General features: G+C 39.1%; 1 protein-coding gene across 7 annotated transcripts in view; it reads left to right on the forward strand.

Moving 5' to 3' along the window:
* LOC131237346 (protein HEAT INTOLERANT 4-like) overlaps positions 1 to 23,355 on the forward strand; it is a 45,634-nt gene extending 22,279 nt beyond the window's left edge. Inside the window, exons 1-9 of one of the 7 annotated variants that reach the window (XM_058235052.1) lie at positions 15,688 to 15,823; positions 16,158 to 16,295; positions 16,383 to 16,574; positions 17,324 to 17,362; positions 21,291 to 21,344; positions 21,542 to 21,605; positions 22,017 to 22,076; positions 22,584 to 22,740; positions 22,844 to 23,355. In XM_058235052.1, coding sequence (XP_058091035.1) covers positions 16,539 to 16,574; positions 17,324 to 17,362; positions 21,291 to 21,344; positions 21,542 to 21,605; positions 22,017 to 22,076; positions 22,584 to 22,624 — 294 coding nt within the window. In that variant the 5' untranslated portion in view covers positions 15,688 to 15,823; positions 16,158 to 16,295; positions 16,383 to 16,538 and the 3' untranslated portion in view covers positions 22,625 to 22,740; positions 22,844 to 23,355. Of the gene's footprint in view, positions 1 to 15,687; positions 16,296 to 16,382; positions 16,575 to 17,323; positions 17,363 to 21,290; positions 21,345 to 21,541; positions 21,606 to 22,016; positions 22,077 to 22,583; positions 22,741 to 22,843 lie in introns of those variants that run through there. The other 6 variants (XM_058235054.1, XM_058235051.1, XM_058235055.1 and 3 more) reach the window with 6 other exon arrangements.
* The last annotated feature ends 1,649 nt before the right edge of the window (positions 23,356 to 25,004 follow it).

Raw genomic sequence — 25,004 nt, forward strand, 5'->3', positions numbered from 1 at the left:
ACTTTCTTTGAAGTGGTCACCGCCATCTTCTCCATCTCTACGCTCTTGTCTCTCATAACGAGGAAAAGAGCGGCCCCGGAGCCGGGCCAAGACGACCACGTCGTCTTATGAGGAGGGCGGACGTTGAAGCAAGTACCAGTGCTGAGCAAGAACGGAGGTCCAAGCGGGACCTCGATCCTTAGATTCCGTTGGAGAGATCCCTACTACCAAACATCGAACTTGGTAAGTTTCGCAAATTCAAGGTCGTGTTTGAGGCGCACGTAGATGAGAAGATGTTCGGAACATATCCAGTGATTGACTTCCTTTTGAAAAAGGGGTGGGGGCCCATATTTGAGGGAGAGGAGCCTGCAAGCGCAAACATTATGCGCACTTTTTATGCCCTCATTCCAAATCCGATATATAAGCTCCTCCAGTTTACTATTCCTCTGGGTAGGCGGGAGGTAACGATTGGGTGTTGAGAAGGGATTGGTGCATGCTAGCGAGAAGGATTGCGCTAGTAATCGGGAGAAGAGACTCCACACGCGATTCCTCTGTGGCCATCTTGAGCATTGGAGGAGGGGGACTGGACTCACTTCAACCAAGATGATAAATGACTTCCGTCTGCTCCACAACATATGCACGTATAACGTGTATCCCCGATCAAGTAACCGCACTGAGTGCACGAGGTTCATGGTGGACTTCTTGTTTCGAGTTGGAAAAGGAGACAAAGTATGTCTGCCCACTCTCATCCTGATGCAGATAATCAAAGTGGCAAGGTCCAATAGGGAAAGCACCGCGCTGCCATTCAGCCGACTGATTTGAAAGATCGCCTACCACTATAGCTTCCGACTCGATATGGATGATGTCGCCCCAATCCATATTATCAATGCAAGCACACTTGATAATATGGGGATTGGTGAAAGGCAACGCCGAGGCCGCCTTGGGGAGCAAAGTGATGATACCGAAGAGGAAAGTGATGAGATCGAGGAAAGTGAGGGTGAGGAACAAAGTGGCGAGGAAGAAGAAGGAAGTGGTGAGGATGGCGATGGAGATAACACCAATGGCGAGGAGGAAGGGTAAGAAGAGGAAGAAGTGGAGGCCCAAGGCCCTGATGTGGCCTCTCCTCCTGCTACGCACGAGCGTGACAGTGATCGGGCTACATCAGAAGCCTGCTGGGCTTGAATTAAGGAGGGCCAAGCTGCCCTGCGATAAGAGGTCGGGAAGGTCCGTGCCAAACATGGAGAGACCCAAGCCAAGCTTAAAGAGAACGAGGCCTTCATGAAACAAAAATTCAAGAAGGTGTCTCGCTCCTTGAGGGCAATCCTGTGCTGTGTACAGGACAAGGGTGCACCTCTACCATCGCCGATTCTGACGACTAGTTGTGCATGTAGTCATCTTTTATTTTACCTTATTTTCTTGTTTTCATGTGTAGACTCGATAGGCTTAGTAGTGTGGTAGTTTAGTAGTATGTTTTAGTGTGTGAAGCCTTGGTTGTATTAGCTCACATGCATCTTCTGTCATGATTCATGTAACGCTGTATCTCATGTATTATGATAATTTTGATAAATGACATGCATGAAGTTTCCTTAATCTATGTGTGAATCTTGTGTAATTGAGTTTGTGAGCATGCTGAATCTGACCTGGATTGCACCCTATGTTTTATATAGGGAATGCCACCTAAGGCCACACGGAGTACGGCACGTCTTACTCTTGGTGATTTGATTGACGGGGAACCTCCCCTCAGCGATAGCCATATGGATCCCAGTTTGGGCCCGACTCACGTTGACACTATGCCGGACTCTCAGCTGGCCAGTGGCCCCACTAATGGGCCTACACCTGTTGCACCATTATGACATCATTCTTGGTATGGATTAGCTCACGGAGGTGAAGGGAGAGATCAATTACGATACTAGAGTGGTGACAGCCCATAGACCAGAGGGCACGACTTTTACATTCTCAGTGCAGGTTAATTAGCCCCATCACATTAGTTGTTACACTTCATAACTAGAGGACATTAATGGTCTAGCACTTGAGAACACCCTTGTAGTCCAAGAGTTCTCAGACGTATTTATAAAGATACCTGGATTACTCCCTCAACGCGAGATTGATTTTACCATCGATCTAGTGCCTAGTGCGACACTTATATCTCTTCCAACTTATCACATGCCTCCATGTGAGATGGAGGAGCTAAGGAAACAGATCGATGATCTGTTGGATACGGGCTTCATATGACCAAGTGTGTCTCCTTGAGGAGCACCTATGTTGTTTGTAAAGAAGAATGATGGATCTCTGTGATTGTGGATTGATTATCGCAGGTTGAACTAAGTGACGGTGAAGAACAAGTACCCTTTGCCTAGGATTGATAATCTGTTCGATCAGTTGAGGGGAGCACAGCATTTTTTGAAGGTTAATCTGCAGTCAGGGTACCACTAGTTGCTCATCAGGTAAGAGGATGTACAGAAAATAGCTTTCAGGACCAGTTTTGGGCACTACGAGTTCCTGGTGATGTCGTTTGGACTCACGAATGCATCGACCATGTTCATGGATCTGATGAGCAGGGTGTTTCGACCGTACTTATACCGATTCGTCATTGCATTTATAGATGACATCCTGATATACTCCAAGAGTCGGGAGGAGCACGAGAAACACCTGCGAGCAGTCTTTGATACTCTCAGGAAGAACCAATTTTTTGCACAGTATAAGAAGTGCAACTTCTGGAAAGAAAAAGTCAAGTTCCTGGGACATGTGGTGTCCAAGGAAGGGATGGTTGTGGACCTTGCTAAGGTAGCTGCAATTTAGGACTGGGAGCATCTCGGTTCAGTTACTGAGGTGAGGAGTTTTTTAAGCTTGGCAGGTTACTACCGACGATTCATTCGGAATTTTTCCAAGATAGCCAGACCATTGTCTCAGCTGACTTGGAAAGATCTCAAGTTTGCCTGGAATGAGAAAGTAGAAGCAGCTTTTCAGGAGCTGAAGGACAAGTTGACGTCTACCCCTGTGTTAGTATTACCAGAGTAAGGGGTCAAGTATACTATATACACCGACGCCTCTCGAGTGGGTTTGGGTTGCGTTCTGATATAGAAGGATAAAGTTGTTGCCTATACATTGCGACAGTTGAGGAAACACAAGAAAAAATACCCTACGCACGACCTAGAGTTAGCGGCCGTCATCTTTGCATTGAAGCTCTAGAGACATTACCTCTATGGAGAGGAGTTCAAGCTCTTTTGCGACCACAAGAGCCTCAAGTACATATTCACGTAGAGGGACCTGAATATGAGGCAGCGGCGATGGATAGAAACCTTGAAGGACTTCAAGTTCAAGGTCTCCTACCATCTTGGCAAGGCTAACCTTGTGGCAGATGCGTTGAACCGCAAGAAGGCTATAGCATTTGCGGCTCCACTGATGATAGGCAAGTGAAACATGGTAAATTTTGTGCGAGACTTCGAGCTAAAGATTATTGTTGATGAGCCGCTCAAGAGCGTCGCTCATGTTCATGCGCAACCACTTATTGATGACCGAATCATAGTGGCTCAGGGGGAGGATAAATGGTTAGTGAAGATGAGGAGGCGAGCTAGTGATGAAGAAGACTCTGAGTGGAGAGTTGGTACGGATGGAGCTTACATTATCGTGGCCACCTATGCGTGCCAAATCTTCATGACTTGAGAAAGGAAGTCTTCGAAGCCACTCACAATTTGAGGATAGCGATGCATCTTGGCAGTACGAAGATGTATCGTGATATGAAGAGGTCATACTAGTGGGACAACATGAAGGTCCACATAGTAGATTATGTGTCCCGTTGTCTCACGTGCTAGTAGGTCAAAGCTGAGCATCGCCGACTTCCTGGTCTACTTCAGCCTATGCCTATAGCTAATGGAAGTGGGACTTCATCTTTATGGATTTCATTTCAGGGCTGCCAAAGACAAGGAAGGGACATGATTCCATATGGGTGATCATGGATCGGTTGACGAAATCGGCCCATTTTCTCCCTATCAGAGTTTCGAACTACGCAGACGAGTTGGCCAGGTTGTATATCAAGGAGATTGTGTCTACATGGAGTTCCTCTGGAGATCGTGTCGGATCGAGACACGTGATTCACATCTATCTTCTGAATTCGTATCTAGGAAGCAATGGGTATGAAATTAAAGTTCAGTACCGCATTCCACCCACAGACTGACGGGCAGATGGAACGGGTAAATCAGGTGTTGAAAGATATGCTGCGAACTTGTGTGCTGGATTTCGAAGATAATTAAGATGATTGTCTTCCTTATGCGGAGTTCACGTATAACAACAGTTTTCAGGCGACTATTGACATGGCTCCCTATGAGGCCTTACATGGGCGTCCCTGTCGAGCACCACACTTAGGGCAGAGGTTGGCAAGAAGAGCTTGATTGGCCTAGAGTTAGTTCAGCAACTTCAGAAAAGATCAACATTATCAGGCGTCGACCGCTAGTGTTTGAGGTCGGGGACCATGTATTCTTGAAAGTTTCCCCAATGAAGGGAGTTCTTTGGTTTGACAAGAAGGGGAAACTCACGCTGAGATTTATTGGCCCATTCCAGATACTGGAACGAGTGGGGGTAATAGCGTACTGCCTGACTTTGCCCACACCACTCGTAGGCCTGCACAACTTATTTCATGTGTCGATGTTGAAGAAATATGTTCCTGACCTTTCCCACATTATTAAATGGGAGCAGGTGCAGTTGAGTGAAGATGCTAATTATGTTCTGTGACCGACGCGTATTCTGGATAGGAAGGAGCAGGTATTGCGCAGTAAGGTGATTCCACTAGTGAAGGTACTGTGGACACACCATACTGAGGAGGAGGCTACTTGGGAAACAGAAGCCGAGGTCCGAAAGAACTACCTTCAGATTATCGAGGAGTACGAAAGGGTACTAATTTCGAGGATAAAATTTTCTTTAAGGGGGGTAGATTGTAACGTCTTAAAAAAATTCATATAAAGATCCGAGTACCACCTCAGGCAGAAATCACCAAGGACCAAATCCCTTTAGAAATTAGATGTGGATTAATTAGGTGCTAAACTAGATTATCTATGAAATTAGCACTAATCACTTTAAATACGATCTGTATGACCCAAAATCTGTAGGATCGCTAACGCTACGTTGCTTAAAAACTTAGGATCCATCTCAAAACTCAGTTGCTCTTGGGAGCGCATCAAAACTCCGTATCGGACCTGGACAGCATGTCGAAAGTCTAATTTTTTCAAATCTATACGGTTATAACCACCTAGCTGGACTTGGCAACCATCTCGGAAATCAAGTCCTAAAGGTATCCAGAAATGAATAACTTGAGCTTAGAGCGAAGTGTGTGAGAAACGTAAATATCTTTAGGAAATGAACTGAAACTTAAGTGAATTGAGTTGTTCGCTTGCAGGCCAAATCTAAGGATTTAGATCGTCATATTCTGACCCAATTACACACTCGGATCAGGAAAAATTTCCAACACATGTCAGTGCACTTGTGACCCTGATCGAGTACCGGTGACCGTTGAACTGCAACTGGTCCCCCGCGGCCGATCCACTAATCTGATTGGACCGAGATCTTAAACTGACCTAGATCCAATGACAAGGAGCTTAAGTCCAACCACATATAGAAAAGGGGCCTCCAGAACAGCTTCGTTGGACCGAAACGGCCACTCCTTGGCTATAACCTAAGTATACCATGGCCTTGGGGCCATTCTCATCAGTTCTGGGCTTATATAAAGGCCCAAAACCCTCTCTCACCCTTCACATACGAATTTCTAACCCTAGGTGAGAGAAGAGAAAAAGAAAGATAGAAAAGAGAGAGAAAGTGAGAGAGAGAATTGGCGTTTGTTCCTGTGATTCAATCCCGTCACTCCACGTGCTTAACTACCACTTCTATATCGCTATTCTGATGATTCTGATTTCACTCTTAGGTAAGAGATCCTAACCCTAACCTATTTTAGGGTTTCAAATAGTGTAAGTGATGAAATAGCTAACCTATTTCATGCTATAGGTGGCCATCGTGCCATAGATAAAGACTTAACATACAAACTGAGTTTGATACTCGTTTATCGGCGAAAGGTGTAGACTATAAATATTTAGGTTATGGTTTTCAAGGCTTTCAAAGTTAGTTAATGATTTATGACAGACTTGAGTGCTATTACATATACGTAGTTAGAATGTTTCAACATATTATATATATGTTGGTTAGGCTATTTTGAATGCATTCTAAGTGTTTGTTAAAATGTTTGAATGAATATAGAATTATATTTTATACTTGCTATGATTATTGATTGCTAATACATGATTGTTGTGCTATGTAGGAGGATTTGCTATAACATGTGTTTTAACTGATTTATTACATGTATGTAATATGTGTAGACTAAGTGTTTGATAAAATGCCTGAATGAGAAAATGTTATTTTAAATGTATGTAATGAGGGTGTTGAGATAGGATTCTCAATCCCCTTATCTATGGTTACAGTTTCTTTATATAACCAACCTTACTACTATGTGATTGATGGATGAACTGCCTATGTATTGTAACATGTGTAGTATGTGTTATGTTGAAATGCTCATATAAGATTTATATTTAGATTTAGTTGTCACATGCTAGCTTTAGTTGTTACACGTGAATGTTAATGTTTGAAGTGTGATTAGGGCTACAATGTAGCCCAAGCAATTGGTAATTGTTTATGATCGGTGGCCGAATTGATTTAGCCATGACGGATACGTTCAACGAATCTGAGTCGTACGTCGTTTGACGGCAGTGGTTAGGCCACACGGAATGCTTATGCATTTCATGTTGACCAAGTCAACGTACGCTCGTATTAGTCGAGCTTGTCAAGTAACCCGATTAGCCGGATGTATGTTCACCATGTATGGACGCTACTGTTTGAATTTAAGGTACCAACTTACCAGTGCCAAATCTGTTTAACCTTGGTACCTAGATCTGCTAAGACTCATGAGCTGGGCATGGTGGTATGGGACACCGTGTTCGTGTTGTCGGCCTACGCTGGGGTGACGAGACTCCTCGTAGTAACCAGTGAGCAACCCAAACTCATGAGCCGAATATGGTGGTATATGGGACATTGTATTCAAGCTGTCGGCCTACGATCAGGTGATGAGCCCATAGTGACCTCGAGCATATCCTAGAAACTACGTTGAGGTGACAAGCCTTTCCATAGTAAACTAGAGTATAAACCAGGCCTACGCTGACGGTGATAAGCCACTCTATAGCGACCTGAAAACCATCTATCGTATGTGACTGCTAGGATTGATAACCCTAGATGGATCAATGTTTGGGTTGTGATATAAAGGGAGGTGCCTTAGCTTTCCAATCCTACTATATGAATATGTCTAATTAAGAACTTCGCTAACACGACCATGCATCGCATTGCACAGTGCTTTGGCGAGGAAGTGCACAGAGGAAGGGGTGCATGCTGCGACCATAAGAGGAAGATCATAAAGGGAGTGCAGGCGAGGGCTTGCATCATTAATACATATCATGTTTGCATTAACCAAAGTACTTAGGGATGCTTGATTGTATTGCTTTATCATTACTGCTTGATTGAATTGATAACATGTTAACCTTTGCCTTATAGCTCCACTGAGTTAATCACTCACTCTCACGTTCTGGGACGGTGTTTTAAACACCAACCAGACTCTATCTTAGCTACAGGTGATGGCGATGCTTATGAGGCGAGCCGGACTATTACGATGACGAGGAGGAGTTCTCCTATATGCAACGCTTTGGTGGGTCCATGTAGACCTGGAGTTGCGCTGACGGGGCTTTAGGGTTTTGGATAGAGAACATTACACATTCTAATTTTTTATATTTTGAATTAAACTTGTAATTATTTAACCTAGCAACATTCATACTCGGAGGGCTTGCTATTACTTTTGCACAGTTTATATACATATCACAATCTTCCGTTAGCGTACTTCAATTGCCTTTAGAGTATGATATGTTATTTTGGTATAATCCCATTCATGTTTAAGGCACTAATATAGACAACAATTGAATCATTATTATCTATGTTGCATAAGTGATTCGTTGGAGCTCGGGAGTTGAGTCTATGCTCAACCCCCGATTTTCAGGGCGTTACAGAAAGCAACCTCCACAAGGAGTTGGAGGGTTCTTGATCCGTCTGGATATGATTTTGCATTTGCCTATTCTATTTGCTAAGTCCTTGGCAGTTCTACGAATGCACAAGTTTTTGGCATTCTATACTTGGGCTAGTGGTGAGGAAGTAGCTTTCATATTGGATTCTTCAAAAAAAAAAAAAAAAACCTCCGACTGCAGTTACATTTCTTTTAGGCAATCTTGAAAATAATGTAGTTGCCATTTAGAATCCAGACCCTTAATATCAAACAACCAAAACAATTATACAAGAAGAAAATGTCTGGATTATTCTTTCTGTGCACCTAATAGCAAATTTTTCTTAGTCAGTGTTAGCTTGAAAACATTTCCATTGTTGGAGTGTACATCCAAAAAGCATCCCTAGTAAATAATAATGTGGGCATCCATTTGTTTTTGCTGTGGTTTTATTCATGAACATGTATTGCTTGTGGTAAGTTGTTGTATTGGAGAAAGCTGCACTTTCAGATGAGTATTTTCTGAAGAGGAAGCTTTTTATCTAAACTTGATTTTCTACTATGGCTGAATCTATCGGTATATTCAGGAATTTTTTCTTTACTCTCCTACTTTTGTGGGTATTGTCACTGGTTTGTCTTAACTAGAGCAATGGGATTCCCTACAAAGTTCTTCCCTATTTTGTTTGCAATCCCTTGCATGGCTAGCTACCTATCATGCTGGATCTGCAGTGTAGTGCATATGAGGAATTAAATGCACCTTTTTGTTGTAGCACCATGCATCTATTATCTGAGCTAGGGTCGAACCTGATATGAGGAATTAAATTCAGCTTGTATTTCTAGCACACAAACACTCCCTCAGTATTTCTACTCATTTTTAAAATTTAACTCTTGACTTCTCTATTGTGCACCTCATTGATCAATTGTACAATTTCACAATGTATGTATTGTGGGGAGTTCTAGAATACTTCTTATTGAATGCATGACATTACGGTTTGATATCAAGGATAACCGAAGTCAGCTGATATGAGTGCCAAATACCCAGCATATGCTAAAAAGCTCCCTAAAATATACTGTAACTGTTGGCTTGGCTTCTTTCAATACAAGATTTATTGTTTAAGTACCTAGAATTCTCTCGCCTATTATTTTCTAAGAAAGATTCATCAATGTTTATACAATAGGTACACCTAACATGGAATCCATTGTTTTTTTTTTTTTTTAATTATTTTATCTGCCTCACATTTGGGTTCCTGTCCTATTTTTGAACTTCTAATGGATGGAGTGGATATCCTAGGGACATCAAGGTAGTTCTCTTCTATTTGTTTTCTTTTCTGATTTCTCCCCTTGAAAGTTTTTGCTTTGTCCAACTTCTTCATACATAGTTTCATCTACAGACAGTTGGATTCACTTCTTTCAAAGACGAGAGACTTCTTTGAAAGTGGGGATTATGTTCTTCTAGCAAACATGTATGCAAGTGTTGGCCAATGGAACAAAGTGACAAGAGTGAGAGAGGCAATGAGAAACAGAGGAGTTCAGAAACCAGAGCCAGGTAACATCCTCATCGAGCTATTTTTTTCTTCTTTCGTAGCCTTCTGTAGTTTAGTGTATGGGTTTCCAAAGATGTATGTTCCAAGACCATGAATACATTCAGATTCTATATATTTTCCAAGAAGTGATATTATGTACTTTGCCATGTCTAGAAACTTATTTCTTATGCATATTTAAATTGGTTGAAATGTATGGAAAATTCAACTCCCAAAAATTTGCCACAAAGGACTTGTATTGGACTTGCAGTCTATCAACTCTTCATGAAGGTCAGGAAAAAAATAATATAACCTACCTTTTCCTTGTTCTTTATACCCGGTTCTCTCTATATGTTATCAATGTGCTTTTATGAAGCTGGTTGTATTCTTTGCATTAATATATAATTCTATAAAAAACTGATCATCTACAACCACTTGTATGCAACGACCCTTTCTTCTTCTTCCTCTTGCCCTTTCAGTCCGGTATTATAATATGGGAAAGTATCCGGTGCTTAATGCTTACATTAAAGTTGGTTGTCAAGTACTCTTATCTTGATACACAGCATATGTGGACGCCAAGGCATTCATCTATCCCTAGTGCAGGTGGGCCATTCTCCAACACTCGTAATGGTTTGGATAATCCTATCCACTAATTTTAGGGATTTCTTTTTTCATCAAACTAAAGACTATTTTTCAGTTTTTTTTTTTCTAATCGTCCATTTGTAATCATCAAAAGCCTTCCAATCAGTGCCTAGGATCCAACCAGTGTAATTTGTAACACATTGCCCATTGTCTTTAGGGGCTAGCAGATGAACAGTCTTGATTTCTCAAGTGTTTGCCACATGTAAAGAGATACAAGTGCTTGATTATTAACTTAGATTAAAATAAGCGACACCACTAGCTATAGATGAGAAATTTGTGCAACTGGTTGCGTGTGAGACCTGCTGTGGCATGTGATATCCAACTAACAGTGTTGCCCAACCATGAAGATCTGTGCATGCATGCTCGCATGAGTACAACTTACCTCCTGTTAAAGAGGCATTTGTAGGATGACCTATCTAGGAATGCTTTCTATTCTTTAGGTTGTCATAGTAATGATTATCAGTTGTGCTATTGGCATTTTATTAGTTTTGTATTTTATATACCTAAGATACCTGACTTTGGTTTAGCAAAGCTTGTAGGATGGCCTTTGATGGTTGTTGTCCCAATTGCAAATTCCCAAGCAATGATTGCCCGCTAAGTGAGTTCATTATTTGAGTGCAACTTACCTATTATATATGTATGCAGGTATGCATATGAAATGTAGGGATGTAAGTTGTCATGGTCATGAAGAAAATCATTTTTGACTCATTTCTTCTTGGAAATGAAGTGGAAATGAATAAATCCTCTTTCTACATAGTGAAACTGTGGCCCTATTCTCATCCAAACAATCTGGTTATACATTGCATTGGCAATATTTCTACCTGTAAAAGCCTGGTTTGGGTTGTACCAAAGGTCCAAAACATGTTGTTCCTGAGTTTCACAAACAATCCAATTACCCTTGATTTTGCAGCTAAGCAAACTTCAAGGTGAAAATTTAGGCTGATTTCATAGAGCACAAACTGCTACAGTTTTGTTCTGGTCTAGTAGGTGGTCAATACTCAACTACTATTATATCCTTAGTTCTTTGACTTTGCCTGTGCTCTTGAGTACCATAAGACACCAATGCCCTAGAATTTCAAAGATGACCACCATTCCCTTTCTTCTCAGCTCTTGGTTTGAGCCAATGGGCTGCACATTTTCTAAAGTTTGCATGCAACTCTAACATTTGTTCTTTATGCTACATGATATTCTGCTAGTTGAGATCCACAACTTACTGATTGTAAATGGATCTAACCTGTAAAATGGAAAAAGGAGACGTTGCAAGATTGAGTTAACTGAAGAAGAGAAACTAATCTCATCTTTTATATTAAATTCAATAGGAATTAAAATGCTAGAGTTATTTATCCATCGAAGTAAACCTAGGCCCTGTTTGGATACGAGGAATCTGTGGAAAAGAATTCTTTTTGCAGAAAACTACTGCTGCTTTTTGTTTACACTGTTTGGATTGTAAAAGAGTTTGTGTAGATGTGATTGTGGATGTTCTCTATCAAGTAGCATAATTTTGATATTTAAAACCAATGTGGATGTTTCCAACACAATGAAAATGGCCATTTGGTAATATTTTGCAGATCCAATGCAGTTTGGCTATATTCCCATCATTTTTGTATTTGACAGTATTTCCTTAGTTTCATTTGTTGAGCCTCTTCTTTTACAGGAGAGGCTATCTGAATCAGAAATACATTTTCTTGAGGAACTATTTAGCTTACTTTTTGGTTGCGAGTTCCTTTATACTTTTTTTTTGTAGCATCTTTTTAAGTTTAGAGTCATGAATTCATTATTAGAATATGAGATAACCGTTTCAATTTTCCAGAATTCTGATGAAAACTTTCTGTATGTTGATTAATTTGTGCCATATCTTCAGATTAACCTAGAGACAAAATTGTATAATTCTTTTATAGCAAAAATTAAAATTTTCAGATTCCTAACCTTGTCATGTTTTTGGCTGCCACATGACTGATAAATTGAGTGGAAGTTTTCTCGAGTATATTTCTTTTACAGGAAAAATTAAAATTCTCAGATTCCTAAGCTAGTCATCTTTATTGACTGCCGCATGACTGAAAAATATGAGCAAAAGTTTTCTCGAGGTGTTTTTCTTAACCCCATCTTTTCTTTCATTCTCCTACTTTAGAGGGTGGCCTCCACACTCCACAGTATTTGGAAAGCACCAATCCATAGTCTGCATGGCCCACACTCTATTTGGTTGTAAGTGAAATTGATCTATGTACTTTCATATGACATGATATTTTAGAGGTCAGGCCAATTATCTGTCCTCTCCCATTAACTTTTTCTTCTCTTTGATTCCATGATATATTTTTCTAGTCAGTAGATTGATTATGGATGTATGATGTGTTTCTTATATCCTCAGTCCATCTTAGCAAAGTGAAACAACCCTAAAAGGCAATGTTTTGCTTTGAATGCTAATGGACGCACATCGAAGTTCTCCCTCATGTTCTACACTTCACATAATGAAGTTTTTTTTATTGTGTTCATTGCTTTAAAATAGAAAATGAAGTTCACTTTAGCTGTAAAATAATCCTTCTGCCTACAATAGAAGATATAATGTTGGTGATGATATATGCAAATGGGACTAACTTAATGGCCATATTGAACTGCCTGTTGTTCTCATACGCGGTGACTTGCCTAATGAGTGGATTTGTAACTCAATGGCCGAATGTATGGCTGTGGTGCTAAACAGTCCCATATATTTAAATAGTGGCCAAAGGGACTACTACATTAACAATTTTCCACGAGAAAACAGAGATTTTCAAGTAGAATAGAAGACAACAACACATCCTAAACTGTTAAAGAAGTTCATCATGCCACACATGAAAATTTTGGTGCTTGATATAGGGAAAAGACATAATCAGTCCATTTATTTGCAAAATGATCTGTTATGGGCACAATCACTAAGCAGCTAGTAGATTGTTATATTTGTTGCTTTTCTCAATGATGTCCATTAAAATGTCGCAGGTTTCTCATCTGTTCGCTGAATGGTGTCAGATTTGTGAACTTCCTGGTATGAATGATCATCTTATGCCCATTATATTTCACAATTGCAGCAAAGTGGGCTGCTTAAAGGTGACGATATCACAGATCACTTTTTCTGCATCCTTACGGTAACTTTTCATGCTTATAGTAAAATTATCCAAAGCTACTCGTGCTATATATATTAGAGATATAGAGATGTTTGTTAGTTATGCCAATTGGGCAGTAAATTTAGCACATGATCTCATTAGAAGTAGTTTAACATGATTTTACATGTGCGGACTTGAGAAGTGACCAATCTTGGTTTTACCCTTACTTTGCCAACGTACTTGAATATATTGGTTGCATTTATTCTTCCAGAGATTTGGTTGTTTTTGTTTTGAGAAAATCAAATGAGCCAATGTCTTAAGAGAGTTGAGTTGATGTCCTTTTATTCAGGTTCATTAATTATGAGATTGAGCTTTGGTATGGTTGCAATCACTTAATACTGTCTCCCTTGCAGGTTTCATTGAGAAGTGACCAATCTTGGTTAGTTATGTAAAATATAAATATTGATGAATGGGGCCAGTAGCTGCTACAGTTACAAGTTTTCTGTTGGATGTGGCTTGTAGTTGAGCTCATCGCAGGCTAGGCTGTATGATGTATAAATGAAGTGGGTTTAGAGATAAGTTATTGTGGCCCTTTGTCAGGTGGTGGATGTGTATGGCCTGCTTCACAAGTTCGATCCAAACCACTTAGAAATTCAAAAACTATCTGAACCATTGTGAGCTATCTGTTGAACCACTAAAAAGTTGTACAAACTGCAGTTGAACACATATCAACTATTAGGTTTTACCATAATTACATATGTAAACGCATGTAAATCTATGGACATGGGGATGATATCACAGTTCAAGCTGGTGGTTGAAATTGCAGGGTGAGTTTGATCTCCAGCTTTTTTCCTTTTTTTCTTTTTTCTTTTTTCTTTTCTTTTCTTGAAAGCATTGATTTGTAATGCAGCATTCTCATTTGTTACAGCACACTGTTATACCTCTTCAGCACCTTGTAAGCTTTGGTCTTAACCTTGTTAGCCGAGCTTTTGAATTTTAGGTATGTAAACATGTAACTTAACAAAGCAATGTACCCTAAAATCCATATCTGTAGGATCTGTGCTGGGACTGTGCACATCTGTATCTACAATTTGTCTCCTGTCATCATCATCATCTTAATTTTCTCCAATTCGTGGTTGGGTTTCAATGATATATTAGCAAAAGTTCTATAGTTGGTTGTCCACTGAACATCAACCCTCTCTTTTACTGAACTTGCCACGATAGAGGCTAACATTGACACCACTCACATGCAAGCATGATTCCACCCAATATTAACCCCCAAGCCAACTATCAGATGCACACCCCATAGTTCCAAAAACTCAGTATTGGGGCTGGCCTATGACAGATATAAGGAAGCAAGCATGCAAGCTCAGGACTGTGTCAATTGAAAGAAAGAAAAACTTTGTAAAATCCGGGCACAAGACTAGCCCATTTTTTGGGCCTGGTAACCTGGCCATGCTCTATTCCACAGGTTCAAAATGATAGTTGTGCCTAGCCCATAGCAAGATAGGATAGAAGCCATTAGGCCATCCTGTCCATTGACAGCCCTGGCAATGAAGGAAACAAAAGCTAACCATGAAATGCTAAGAAAAATTCCAAGTTAGATGAAACCAGAATCCAAAATATAAAGATTAGGTTTTCAATAGTAATGTCAACTAAAAAAAAAAAGTAATGGCAAGAAATTGTTCTACACTTTTTTTTGAAAGATGAAAATTTTATTGAAAGAAACAAACAGAAACGAAGCCTACAAGGCAAGAGAGAAAAAACAGCAAGCTATAGGAAACAAGGAAAAACAAAAACTATAAAAAACTGCCCCACGGTAACCAAACCTGGTAAAAACAACATTACGGAGCCTAATCCCAAAATAGAACTAGCACTCTAGAGAACACTCCTGCAGCTGAGACTGAGGAATTCCTAAAGCAGTGATTATTATGTTCCACCAATATAGCCTAAAAGACAGCAAGAAGAATGATATGTCATTTCCTTTTGCCCAAAAACCCAACTTGCCACGACAGAGGCTAACATTATTTGATGCACTATCTTTCTTTCTTTTATTTATTTATTTATTTATGGTGGATGAGATACAAATGATCATTGAATGCAGGACAATAGCTTGGAGTCTCATCAGCATTTCCTGATATTTGGAGGAGGTTGTAGGCTATGCCTTGGCAAGGAATTGGCTATAGTAGAGATTTGTACATTCCTTCATTACTTTGTGACTAAATACAGGTCAGCTACATGATTCTTATGTTACCCTTTCTAAGTTTCAATATGAAATTAGAGTTTGAAGAGGACCTTCTAAACATTAGGTAGGGCTTGTTGTGAACCTTCTTTAGTCCAAAAATTAGGATTATCTACCAAAAACTTCGGTAACATGCCTATATTGAATATCTCCATTAGCCATCTTGTTTTCAACCATTCTCTGATCATATGGATATAATAATTTGATTCATGTAGATCTTTAATTATCTTTCATCCATGTTCATCAGGGTCCACCAGATGGAAGGTCCTGATTGACACACCCAATTTGCAAGGTGTAATGGCTACACCATTTCCGATTCTTCTCACTCTACCTTGTCATCTACGTTGCAGCATTAGTATCCATGACACATTAAAGAATCAAATTTTGCCAATCTATCAATGGCCAACTTATGCTTCAACTGTTTGAGGAATTCTATGATCTGTTGAAGGCTATATCTTGTTATTATTTTACAGAAATTATAAATCTATAATTTGAGAATATTAAGTTTTTAACAGTTCATCCGATAGAGTATATACTAGACGAAATCATCCTTAGAATAGTTTGAGGATTCTTTTGAGGCTTACCCAATTGTTCATGCAGCTAATCACTTTCTGTATGACCTGTAGCTTCTCACTTTCTCTGTAACCTGAGGGAGAGACTCCATTCGTAGGATCTTGTTGGCTAAGTCATCAACCTATAACAAGCTTGGCGTCCTTATGAGTAGGGGAAGAAAATCATGTCCAATGTTGATAATAACATCAAAGGTACACCAAAACTTCCATGGCCTTGTTCATTGTTGCATGTAGTCAGTGGGGAGTCAGGTTGGAGATGAGTTAATTCTTTATGTTCAGGTTGGAATTCAAGGTTCCGCTTTGGTGTCAGTGGGGAGACAGGTTGGAGATGAAATAGATGTTCGAGTGGAAGAAGCTCATCCACGCAATGATGTCCTCTCTCGGAAGGATGTGTAAGGAACTCGAGATGGTATGCTTACCAAGTTTTAACATTGCATGGAGATCGGCCTTGGCTTGCTTCACATCAATGAGGTAAGCAGGACATGTTTCCATTCTCCAGATCTGTTTCATGAAACTGACTCTCTCTCTCTCTCTCTCTCTCTCTCTCACACACACACACACACACACACACACACACACACACACACACTTCTCGTTGCTATTTATGATTTGAGAAATGGCAACAACTTTCTTATCTAATTCCTGGCCCACCGAACGAACCGATTGTTCAAAGTTTGTATCCAGGTCATCTTCATGTGTGGCCTACCATTCTAAGATGTTCCATGGTTGCATGTAAAAGTTCCCATGAAATAATTACATTATGATCTGATTACAATGAGCCTAGGAAGGACGAAATATGTGATGCATGTGCATGGGATCCGGGACGTTGTAAGCGTGATAAGCCCTGGAATCCAGCTCAATTTACCTAGTGGGCCACACGTAGGAAGAAATGGATGGTTAGAATTGCCACCAACTGGTCTACATTTGATCAACGATAGTTGTAACAAGATGAATAATCCAGAATGATGAATCCCATGAATCAGTTGTTCTGTGAAGAGATGGCCTGAGTTGTGTTTGTGCTGTTGAGTCTGTCGCAGTTCAATTGAGATCAAGGTCATCCCAAGCAGGAAGAAATGTCTTGTAGTGGAGAGTGCTTATTCTACTAGTAACCTAGCTGTCTTCAACTCGTACCAGCGTTACATGTCCTCTAACAGTCACATGCTATTTTTTTCTTTTTTCTTTTTTCTTTTTGTTGTTTAAAAATTGTTTCTGTTTTGTAGGAAGATTTATGGCAGGCTGCATTTCTGCTTGGCACAGAGGTCTATTTCAATTCTTTTTTCTTCTTCAATCAGTACATCTACTTTTCAATGTGATATCAAACATTGCTACAGTTCAATATGCCATGTGCATGACTTCAACGGATATTTTTAGTTATGGAATTACTGTAATAGGTTTTGTTACTTTGCTTCTCATCAGTAGATACATGAGAATGCACAAGTATGTGCAACCATATGTGCCTTGGCATACGTAGATATCTATTTCATGGGTGTTTGGGTCATAAGTTGTTTGTGAGTTATAAAAGGGAAGCTCTCATGGGTGATTGGGCTACTTTGATGCGGTTGGGTTGGGGAGTAGTGGACCCTCACCATCCCCTCTATCTTTTTGCTTTTTCTTAGGTACGAATAACATTATTCTTACTATTAAAGAAAGACACTTGCACATGTTGAGTGATGTTATGAGCAGTGTTTAAATTATCAGCGATAATATCGAATTATCGCCGATAATATCAGTATCGCTGGCTCAGCGATACCAAAACCCCATTTATTTGTTTCGGTGCTAGGTTTTGCCGATAATTTTGGTATCGTCGATATTTTCAAAATGTCGCCGAAATTTCACTTTTCCCACAATAAAAAGGGGATGTTGTCAGCAATAAAATCATCAAAATTAAAAATAAAAAGCACAAGAAAATACCTATTTTTCTCCCAGATCTGTTTGAAGATGCGCTTTTTAAGAGCTTCATGGTTGTTGAGTGCAGATCGGTAACCTTTCTGGTAAGATTCAACCCCAAAAAAATCGATTTTTTCGTCGTCTCGATATCTTGTTGGAAAATCGAGGTTTTTTTTTTAAAAATAAAAATAAAAATTGGGATGACGAAGAGGGATTTTTGGGTTGAAAATCCGGAGATTTTGGTGGGAAGGAGAGGAATTTTCGGGGTTTTTATGCATTTTAGGGATCAAATTTCAGATTTAAGGGAACTGGGATTACGTATTGAGTTACTCAATATGCACGCTCTTATTGTACTGATTAAACTCTGTTGGGCTCATGGTGAATGTATGTGGGTAATCCACACCGTCAATTCATTTTTCCATCTCATTTAAGGGTTGAGATCAAAATTTAAGTATATACAAAGCTCAAGTCGTCCATACCACAGGAAATAGTGGGAATAATGATTTCCACCGTTGAAACTTGATAGGCCCCATGATGATGTTTATTTGTCATCCAGCCTATTCATAAGATCACACAAACATGGATGAAGGGAAAACACAAATATAAGTTTGATCCAAAACTTTAGTGGCCCTCTAGAAATTTCAATGGTAGATGTTCAATTCACACTGTTTCAAGTGGTGTGGTCCATTTAAGACTTGGACATTCTTCATTTTTGGGTTCAAGTCCTAAATTTATTTGGTAAAATGGATGGAAGGAGTGGATATAATATATAAATCATGGTGGACCCCACAGAGTTTACTCAGTACGCTTAGTGTACTGAGTTACTATGCGATCTGTTTTCGTTTTAAGGGGCGCAGATTGGATGCTGACAAGGTTAGTAGCTAAATCACTACTGAAGTGACGTCACCAAGCTCTGTGGACCCCACCATGATGCATGTGTTGTATCCATACCGTCCAACCATTTGGAGAGATCGTTTTATGGCATTACAAAGAGAATGAGAATGATCTAAATTTCAAGTGGACCCACCACAGAAAACCAAGGGAGCAATCACACCCACCATTGAAACATTTATAAGGCCCACCGTGATGTATTTTTAAGATCCAACCTATTCATAAGTTAATATAGAGATAGATGAAGTGAAAATAAAAATATCAGCTTGATTGGAAACTACTGTAGCTCCCAAGAAGTTTTGAACGATGGATGTCACTGTCGCCACTATTTTCAATGGTGGGGTCCTCTTGAACTTTAGATCTAACTCATTCACTTCATCCAAGTCTGCATGACCTTATTGATAGGTTGGGTGGTAGAAAAACATCATGGTGGCCCTTAGAATGGTTTCAATGGTGGGTGTCATTATCACTGCAACTTCCTTTGATGTGGTCCACTGGAGCCATGTATCTGCTTCATTTTTTGTATAATATCTTAAAATGATATTAGAAAAGTGATGAACGGTGCAGATAAAATACTTACATCATGGTGGTCCTTGTCCGGGCAGGGGTAGGACGCAATCCGTGTCTGCTTTTTATAAAAATCGAATTGGATACTTTGTACGCAGGGACACAGTTTAGCTAGTGACGTTGGTCGTTGCTCCGTGGGCCAATTATGATCTCTGTCTTTAATTCACACCGTCCATCCATTTTTACACATCATTTTAATGTTAACTGTAATAAAATAGGTAGATCAAAATCTCAGGTGGACCACACCATGGAAAAACAGTAGTGATTGAATTTCTACCATTAAAAACCTCCTAGGGGCTAGGGCCCACTGTAATATTTATTTGACATCTAACCTGTAGATTAAGTCATACAGCCCTAGATGAATGGCATGGATAAACCACATGCATTCACAGTGGGTCCAAAAGTGAAGAATATCCAAAGCGATCAAATGCACCACACCACATGAAACAGTGTGAATTGAACTTATACCGTTGAAAAATTCTTGAGTGTCACGTAATTTTTGTATTGAGCTTATATTTATTTTTTCCCCCTTCATTCATGTCTTTTTTATCTTATTAAAGCTTGGGTGACAAATAGACATCACTGTAGGGATGGGATGCATAGATGCACACAAACCATTAGGCAGTGGCAATGTTATGAAGTACACCAAAATTATCATGTGGCCCACCTGATGATTAAGAATGATGTCTCTGCCTGTTTTGCATGACATTGATCTGATGGTTAGGATTATCCTATTACTCTTATTTTAAATGGCATGTGATGAAGATGATGATAGAAATGGATGATTCAGATCGATTGTTTGATTATCCACACATCCATAATCAACTGCTTGCATCATGGGCCATTGCCCACCTACATCACTTGTGCAAGAGCCGAGTCCACCATTTATGTGGCCTCTCTCAAACACCCCATTGCATGGAGATGAAACGGTAGAACCCGAATGTGGTAGATCCATATCTCTACTTTACAGGTAGCAGCGAGATGTATTGATCGGGGCCGTCCATTTAGTGGGATATATCATGGATGGATATTTTTGAAAAATATCACAGCAATTAGAAAATCTTGTCTATCACATTTCATCATTTAATTGGATGAATGTTTGTCTATTAACTATTTTCATCTCACACCATCGCTTGAAGGCCATCTTTCAGATGGATATGATAACTGGATATTTATAAATTTGGATAAACCAACCATCCAAAGTAAGGAAAACTAGATGGACGGACCAGATTGATTCATTTTCCTGCCACTCGTTCCAATGTTTCCGTAGTAAGATAACCTTGATCTGTAGTTATCAGATAAAGTACATAAATCACCTTAGGCCCATGGAATTTACTCAATACGCAATCTACGGACTCTTTCCTCAATTTTAAGTTACATGAAATTTTGATTTGATTTAACATCATAGCCCTTTAACATTCTTGTAAGCTTGCATTTGTATTATATAAACTCATTTTGACTACTATTTGAGTGTTTTTTTACGACAATGCATGCCTTTTGGCCCCCGTTAAATGGACACTTATTATTTAATGCTCTTTTTTTTTTTTTTTTTTTACAACTTTTTCATTCATGAATATGTAAATATGTATATTTAGGCATGTCCTGAAGTTTCACTAAAAAATTCCACCATTTTCTCCATGTTTCCCCCTTTTTCCCTGCATTTTCAGCTATCAGCGATGACGATATTATATCTTTATCTCCGGCCAGCGAAACATGTAGCGATACCAACAACTCGAACACTGGTTATGAGTTCCTATGTTGTCAACAATATATTTTATCAATTTTCTTTGTTCTTTAGCTGTTACTTTTGCCCTCTTACCAAGTATGATATATCGGTTGCAGTGGCATCAACTAGATTCAGTCTATAAAATCAACTGGGACTTCTCAAATTTAGAGGTTTGTTACATGTCCTTGTGCCTCCATGTTTATATTCTCGAGTGTTCTGCAATTTAGATGTTCTTTTTTTCTTTTAATATTTATTTAATGCTCCACACATGGAGCAAGTGTATGCAATAAGTGTTAATGGACATCTAAGATAGCCAGAAACATTTATATCTGGTGTGGTGTTGTAAATTTGTTTGGTCATTGGATAGAATGCTTTCGAGGAAGGGGGAGAACTTTATGGGAAGAAGGTTTACCTCTTTAGTTGCACAGAACGTGAGTAGCTTCTCTAATTTTTAGTTATTATTCTTCCTAAATCGTAGTTCATGTTAATGGATTGAGCAGTAAACTATTCAATTCATTCCGGAGATGCTACTACAACTTAGACTTTACATGGTTTCTAGCTATTTCCTTTTAAAAAAAAAAAAAAAAAAAAAAAAAAAACTCTATATAATTTTGTATCTTTTGAGTTTAGATCCATATTTTACACTCTAATTGATACATAATGGCTTCTATAATGTCTTTTATCTTCATTATTTGTTGTTTATATTTGTCTTTGGATGGTGCTATTGTAAGAAGTCGATACACATCATGTGCATTCATATGTTTTATATGAAAATTGAAATATTTTTGGATTACTAGTTTTTCCTATTACTTATTCATGTTCTTGTTTTTCTGTTTTTGTAGCTAAATTGGTTTTCTTAAAAAATGGTGAAGGGAAAGTGATGTATCCCTGTTGTGGTGGCGGTATGTTCACTCATTGGCGTTATCTTTTGTGTTACATTTCTCAAGTTAATATAAGGTGTCTCAAATTGATTGTGAAATTCACATGCTAAATCAAATGATCAAGTTTAAAAATTGATTTGCCTAGATTGTTCGGTTCATGCTCAAGTGCTCAACTGCAACTAAAATATTCTGTATTCATTTCTGTGTAACTTGGACCCAAACATAGTGCATTGGTGTTAGGCCAAAGTAGTCAAGTGAGACCAAGGTCATCCCAAGCAGGAACCACTTGGTTAACGGGCCACATTTTCTACTTCACTGGCCATTAAGCAGGCTGAGTTGGCTATGTGCAAGCTTAGCCAATCCATTGCCAACCCTAGTTGCATGGATGGCTTTAACAGCTGAATGTTTGATCCCCATGTGTATGTGGACTGTCTGTTATTTTGAAACAAATACAACACTGCCATGTTTCCCCTTGTGTTTGGAGTTCTTCTAGATATCTAATGATTCTGATTTCAGATTCATCATCAGATATGGAGCTTTACTATGAAGTCGGCATGTTGCAAACATGAGATTGTTATCTAAACAGATCCCAAGAATTGCGAATATGTGATTATTAGTGGGGCCCAACGTAGAATAAAGTTTGACATTGAGGATGCAGAGACATTTGCCCTCCCAGCAAATAAAGGTTGGTGTATTTCTCATGGAAACAATCCATTCATGTCATGACATGTATTCTTCCAAATTTTCAATTTCTGCATGTTGGATATTTCAAAAATTCCATGTCGTAGAGAGAGGCAAGCTTGCAGATCCATTCTATTGCCTCGAGCATCATGAAGAAGAAAGAAGCTGAGCCGTTACTGGTGCGCCTCCAGCGAGTTTCTCATATTAGGCATGCAGATGACTATGCCCTCAACAAGGCTCTACGTGCTCAACTAAGGGTATGTTATTTTGTGTTGGGTTTTCATACGCAGCCTTGTAGAGAATAATTTAAGGGGTCTTACTCTTCAAGAAATGTATAGTTTGCTAAAGTGGAAGATTTACTGGGCCCATAATTTGGTGATCTGAGCCATTCTTCAGATGTGCCTCATTGTGCATAGGGATGTCGAGAAATTTCCCGGATTGGAAGAAACCGACCCTTTGAATTTTGTCCTCTTTTCCCACTGAATGTGGATTCTTGTTGTACTTTTTAACCGTCTATGTGAAAGCTACAGTATTGAAGTGTTAGTATTTATAATCCTTGTCTAAGAAATGGGTATATCTAGTTTTGGATGTATGTTGATTAGACAATTAATTTTCATTATTTTTGAAAAAAATATTCATGACAAACACCGACGGTTTCGGCCGTCGTACTTGACCATCGGAAACGCCGATGCTTTTAGCCGTCAAAAGATGCCAATGGTTTGCTGACGCTCCCTTTCCGACAGACCATCCAACGGCTTTTAACCATTGAGGAAGGTCATTGCTGATGGTTTTTAGCCGTCGGCATTGCCCTGTATTTTTTTTTTTAAGTTCATATTATGAACATCCATAGTAATGGTTCAGGTATAACAGTCGTGTTGAATTGATTTTAGAGAGTTCTAAGCATATACCATGCCCATAGTTAATGGTAGATCAAGAAATTTTATAGATCAAACAACTATAAATAGAAAAAAAAAAGGGCATTCATGAAGTTCCTAAGCATTCATTGTGCCCGGAGTCAACGATAGATCAAAGTAATAATTAAATATGTCTTTAATTCAAGCTATAAACTATGAAATATCCAACATGAAGATCATGAACATGGATCAAAGTGAGAAAGACATTGAAATTGACTACAAGCTTCACCTCTTAGCTCTAGCTAAGAGATTAGACAAATCCTAAATATGATTAAACTAAAACTCCTAAAGAAAAACATGGAAAAACCTAACGAAGAAGAAGGAGCTCCATGGAAGCTCCTACACCATTTGCTATACTCCTCTAACCCTAATTCGTCTTTAGAATTCATTAGAGAACCCAAATATATAGGCTTTGCTCGGCCGGCTTTAGAAATTATCTCAAATTTACGCACATTGTGCACCTTCGATGTCATCAAACATGGCATTTTATGTTATCGAAGGTAGTAGTCCTAATTGGATTCGAATTCAGAAACTCGTGCTTTTTCGTACTACGCAGCCTTTGATGTCATCACCTGATCTTTGATGTCATCGAATAAGTCTTTAATGCAATCCAAAATGGTCCAGATTTGTCCAGTGAGTTGAGCTTAAAAATTAGAAATTCTCCATGTCATCGAACTGGCTTTGATGACATTGAAACTTGCCTTCGTTGGAATAGAAGGGCCTTCGATGGAATCGAACTTTACACCCAATTTTCCAGCAACAAACTTGATTTTTCACTAAAATCTCGATGTGATCGATCGTCCTTCAATGGCATCGAAGTATGTTCAATGTCATTGACAGGTCAAGTTCAGTAGTTCTGAATTTTGTATTTTGCAAATTCAATTTTCTTCTTTCTTCACTTGGTTTTCTTGGATCTCAGACTCTTGAAATATTCAATCTTGGTCTCCAAATATCCAATCCTTGCTTTGGCAATTCTTGAGCATCAAATCCATACTTTTAACATCCTTTTCACCTTATGCTCTCAAAATCACATTGCAAGACAAACGTGCATAAATGTATCGATTAAGCATTATCATGTTCATAAAACCAAGGTACAAATAGGGGGAAATATTTAATATTTGGCACTCAGTACTTAGGAATTATAGTATTTTTATGGGCGCACTGAATGACATAGTGGCCGAAATTTTCATAGATATAATAGACTACATTGGATTTTCTTAGCTTCTTCTTTCCTTTCTCCTTATAGGGATTTGGGAGAGGTGTCGCGGACTTCTATTCTTTGTTGTTCTTCTTTGCCTTATTGTGAGCTTTAGATCATCTCTTGTTATCTTCCTAGTTGTGGTTCTTTGTTGCA

This window comes from Magnolia sinica, chromosome 2, assembly GCF_029962835.1.
Source record: "Magnolia sinica isolate HGM2019 chromosome 2, MsV1, whole genome shotgun sequence".
In the NCBI taxonomy this organism is placed as follows: Eukaryota; Viridiplantae; Streptophyta; class Magnoliopsida; order Magnoliales; family Magnoliaceae; genus Magnolia; species Magnolia sinica.